The sequence below is a fragment of the Sinocyclocheilus rhinocerous genome, unplaced genomic scaffold (assembly GCF_001515625.1).
Source record: "Sinocyclocheilus rhinocerous isolate Xijiao unplaced genomic scaffold, SAMN03320098_v1.1 scaffold781, whole genome shotgun sequence".
Lineage (NCBI taxonomy): Eukaryota > Metazoa > Chordata > Actinopteri > Cypriniformes > Cyprinidae > Sinocyclocheilus > Sinocyclocheilus rhinocerous.
The window spans coordinates 1253104-1258340 of NW_015658395.1; the positions used below are offsets into that span (position 1 = coordinate 1253104).

The following is a 5237-nucleotide window of genomic DNA, read 5'->3' on the forward strand; positions in this document are numbered from 1 at the left end:
TAGGAATTATTTAAATATGTTTAAAAATAACTTCACCCAACATTAACCAAATTTACAGGAATTAATTAATTTAATATTTACAAATATTTAATTTGAAAAACAAAACTACATGTAAAACTATGTAACTGCCAAGCCTTTATATTTTACACAGGGGGGTCCTTGATAAGGGATCATTATATTTGGCATTAAAAAGCCTTTCTTTAGATACTCATGTTAACAAGTCAATTATGATTATTGAGAATAAGTGAAGACTCATAATACAGGGTACATAACTCTCAAATCAGCCTTTTTCTAGCTCCAAACTTTTCCTAGACAAGCTATTATAATCAGAATGTCAACTTGATTACATTCTACCAAGTTCTAATACTTTTGTTTGGGTCACAGAGCACCAGACATAAACATTGCTAAATGCAAAACTTCTCACATAGTGTTCTTTTCTTATTGATGCAGTTCAACCAGGTTTTTTCTTTTCTTTGATTTGATTTGATTTGTTTTGTTTTGTTGCATTTTTCTACAATTTTTGCTGGTGTCAAACTGACCCAAAACAGAAAGAACATTTCTAAAAAACAATTTCTGGAAAACAATCATCTTGATGAATAAAAAAAAAAGTCATGTCTACTTTGTGGCATAATGCTGGGGGTTTTGATTAGTCTGGAGAAAAAAAAGTAAATTTCAACACAATATAAAGATTAATAATTTAAAAAAAATTTATTATAAATCTCTAACTCAGTTTGTTCAATGTTGGCTTTACACTATTACCACACTGCCCAAGACTATTTTTGCTATACGTTCATTTATTGTAAAGTAAAGGCAGTTCACACACTAAAACTCCATAGCAACTACTACACACTCCACAACCTTGCTGTCCACTCTGAAAAACACATCTTGTATCAGGCCTACCGCCCCTGGACCCCTTTCACACTCCATTACTTCAAACTTCTGTGTGACAGCCTCCAGACTCCAGTAACAAAGCAATTTAGGCTGAGAGGAAGAATGCGGCTCTGAAGATGTAATTGGTGCACTGGGCTTTTGGATCTCTAAAGCACATTGGTGGGGATATTAGCTTTGAGTGTCTCCCCTCACAGGCAGGCCTCATGGTGATGGATTTGGAAGTAATGTGTCCATTCACCTGTGAAATGCAACCAGCCGGTTTACACTGGACCTGAAGATATGACATATTGAGCTGGGATATACAAACAGTCTGACTCTGGAGAAGCAAACACACTGCCAGAGTGTTTGCAGTCAGGTGCACTAGATAAATTCTGTATGGACCTTAAAATTACCTACTGAGAGTGAAACAGAGAAGAAATATTTTAATGCATAGATAAGTGAGTAATTTATGCTACACTAGCATCACTAATGTCAACATAAGTGTTACAATATATGAAAAAATCTTGTTGAATCTAGTTTGAAACACATGTAAAAAGACAAGAACTACATAGAAGCATACTTTTTTATGAAATGGTATGCAGGGTTAAACTAACTAAAACCATTTTTGTTTGTTTTTTGTTTTTTTCAGCTATTTGCGAAGGCAACATTCCTAATTTTGTTTCGTTCAACTTTAATTAAAATAACTAAAACTGAAATTAAAATAATAAAAGCTGTAGGCATATAGACAAACTATTAAAAGTGCCAAAACAACACAATTACTAAAACTTTAAAATTAAAATTAAAACTGGAAATATAAAAATTTAAACTAATTCAAAATATTTTTTTCTGCATGTTTCTGATTTACCATTTAATCAGACTGCAGCGATGTTGATAGTTTAGATATTTCTTATGTATATATTCATTCACAAGTCTGCGAGAGCTGCAGATGTCTGTCGGATGTTTTAGTGTGATTGCCGTTAATTGCTCACTCCACATTTACACAAATCTCTCTGGTGCTTGAATCCCTCATTACAGCTGCATGAGCCCTCAGACAGACATGTACCGCAAACACACTAACATACATGCAATCGAACACAATCACATGCATATCGACCAAAATAAATAAATCACAATCACAAGTATTCATATTTGGCTGTCCTCCCAAGGCACTGTTCAACATTATTTATCAAGTGTTTAATTTTTGGGTACAAATACGATTGGCAATTTGCCACAGTTAGAATTCTGTGGAAACTTGCTCTGGGTCGAGGCGCAGAATTAATAAATCATATTTGTTCATACATAAATAAAACTGGATGCAAATAAGCGGGTCTGGGATCTTTGTAAACCAGCAAGAGATTTGCCCCATCAATATTTAAATAGCTCATACACATCAGTCAGACTGAGAAGCTGTGATAGAGTTTGACGGAGAAGACTCCTCGATCACTTGTTATACCTGACTGAACGCTGCGTCTGTCTGAAACCCCATCAACTGAAAAATAAGGACTAGCATATATCATCTTATAAATGAGTATGCATCTATTATCTCTTGAGCCACTAAACACACACACCACTATCTCCCTTCATGATCTCACATAGCTGTAATCAAATACACTCTGCAATACCTGAGAGGCAAATTTTATTTCCCATCATACAGATGATATTATTAGATAAGTCGATCTGAAAAGTAAAATTTGACAGGGCTTTAAAACTTCAAAATGTGTAGGAGAGAAATGTTTTAGATGGCATCAAGTATTCCATTTCATCCTAAAATTCAATACAATTGCCATTGGCTAGTACTTTTTATAGTTTATTCGACAGACTATATAGTCAAATACGCTGTGCAGCCAGTGATATCAATAGGAATAATTCGATAAATGTGGTGTAAAGACATGGAAAGTGAAACTCTCAAGCACTCATAGTGTTCACAAGTAGCGAGTGAAAATATATCTCTTATTCTTAGCTTCTAACTCAATGATTGGCAAGCTAGACAGTTCAAAATGTATTCGCATATGAGTGTGATTTACTCACAGAGGTTTGCATTCATATATAATTTTTTATGTAAACAAATTAGTTGTGTATGATTAATACAAATGGACATATCCTACAAAAAGTTCAAGCTTGTCACTTTTAATTGAACATGTAATTATTTATATAATTTGAGGTAAACATTTCAATTATTCATTTTAGGTGTGATTTTAAAAAATAATGGGGCGGGACAACATTCTTAGCAAGATCTCACCTCATTCTCACCAGTTAATCTATAATATCTTAGAGAGCTTTTATGCTATGCCAAACTGAGAGAGCGTTTTGGAAAAAAAGTGCAAACGTTCAGGTGTTACCCTCAGGAGTGTGCGGAGCAGAACTACAGCCCTGTAATTGAATTTTTCCCTCCTGTAATGAAATGCCACAGTTTGCGTTTTTTATTACAGCATTAGGTATTTTCCCACATGCCTCTAAAACAAACGGTGATAACAAACAGAGGCATGCAACGCTATTAGCAACAGGTAAACATAACCTGCAGGTGTAGTCACTGCAGGGATTACTGATCACATGCGTGTATGCATTTTCATGAGAATTTTTGCCATTATGTGAACACAGCTGTACTGCCAGAGTTCTTCTAAAGATGAAAATAATGTGGATAATAAATGCATATTTTGAAGCAGGGTTTGAATTGTTTCTGAGCTCTTGAGAGGTCCCATGCTGGAATAAAGAAAGGTTTCCACTTTTAAATCAATCAAATAAAATGAATACACCAATGGATATGTGTTACGGGTTGGTGTGGTACACACACGAGGACGAAGGAGATATACAAAAGGTATTTTAATCAACAAATCTCGGAGACAGGCAAGTAGACCAACATTACATAAACGAGAACGGACTCAGACTAAGGGAAAACTGAGAGTATTTGTAGGGGAGCAAACAAAAGAACTAATGAGTTAATTAATCAAACACAGGTGAACGAAATGACAATTAGGAGCCAAAGTAAAACTAGGTCACAGGGGAACAGATAAACTGAACACAATGAAAACAGAACAAAAACTAAACATAACCCTAGCATTACTCCCCCCCTCCCGGAAGGCGCGTCCCGCGCCGTAACAGCACCATCGGGGAGGGGGGCGGGTGCCCTGGAGGCTGGTGCAGGACTGGAACAGGATGGAGACAAGGAGAGCCTCCAGGGCGGATCAGGGAGCTCCGGGAGCCATGGCGGAGCAGGCAGTTCAGGTCGCCATGGCGGATCAGGAGACTCAGGAGACCATGACGGATCCTCCGTGGCCTTGGTTGGCTCGGCCACAGGTATATGGCTCCCCCAAAAAATCTTCTTGGGGAAATCTAGGGATCCTGGGGGTCGCTCAGGAGGAGCGGGCTCTGGTGGGCGCTCAGGAGGAGCGGGCACTTGAGGGCGCTCTGGAGGAGCCGGCACTTGAGGGCGCTCTGGAGACGAAAGAGGGCTGGACAGGACCAGCGGAGGCGAAGGAGACGAAAGAGAGCTGGGCAGGACCAGTGGAGGAGGCTCAGAGAAGCGTGTTAGAGCGGCTTCTGGGGTGAGGACGGGTGCCGAGAACCCCGGGGGCAGCGTGGAGCGAGCTCTGGGGCTGGAGCCCTTCCCGGGCAGAACTGGGGATCAGGAGCCCTTCCCAGGCTAAACTGGGTATCAGGAGCCCTTCCCGGGCTTAACTGGGGATCAGGAGCCCTCCCTGGGCTTAACAGGGGATCAGGAGCCCTTCCCGGGCTTAACTGGGGATCAGGAGCCCGTCCTGGGCTTAACTGGGGATGAGGAGCCTGTCCTGGGCTTAACGGCAAAACAGGGGCCCTCACTGGGCTGAACTGGGGATCAAGGTAGTGCTTATGTGGTGCTGGCACTGGAGGGCACTCTGGAGGAGCAGGCCCAGCAAAGCGCTTTTGAGGAGTTGGCACTGGAGCGAGTGCCACATGAACGTCTGGCGGGCTTGACTTCCGAGCGGACGGCCATCTTGACTGCTGAGAGCACGGCGCTCCTGGGCTGAAGACTCCGGCGGAGCTTCGGAGGACCACGGGGAATTTGGGGTTAGGCAGGCGGTAGGAGCCGTTGGAGTGGTATGTGGAGGTTCTCGGCGTGGGGTGAGCTGGGGAGACGCGGCGCATTCCTGCGGGAGTTGGATGACGAGGCTTGGGAAGTCTCATTACTTCCTCAACTTCCATATCAGAGCTATTTAGGAATAGTACGAGATTAATCAGCTCGATCAAAGGAAAATCACCCGTAGGGAGATCGCAGCGGATAGTTTCGTCATCCAACCCCAGCAGGAAGCACGCACCTAGAGCGGCGTCGTGCCAACTCACCCGGTTGGAGAGCTCGAGGAAACCCTCCACATATCGCTCCAACCTCCGAC

At 41.6% G+C, this 5237-nt stretch overlaps 1 protein-coding gene across 1 annotated transcript; it reads right to left on the reverse strand.

Annotated features, from left to right (window-relative positions):
- Positions 1-4382: 4382 nt before the first annotated feature.
- Positions 4383-5224, reverse strand: LOC107722121 (leucine-rich repeat extensin-like protein 5). The gene is made up of 3 exons (XM_016530346.1): positions 5188-5224; positions 4637-5056; positions 4383-4485 (listed from the first exon to the last, which is right to left on the reverse strand). The coding sequence occupies exons 1-3, from the start codon at positions 5217-5219 to the stop codon at positions 4383-4385; spliced, it is 555 nt and encodes a 184-aa protein (XP_016385832.1). The 5' UTR covers positions 5220-5224.
- Positions 5225-5237: the final 13 nt, after the last annotated feature.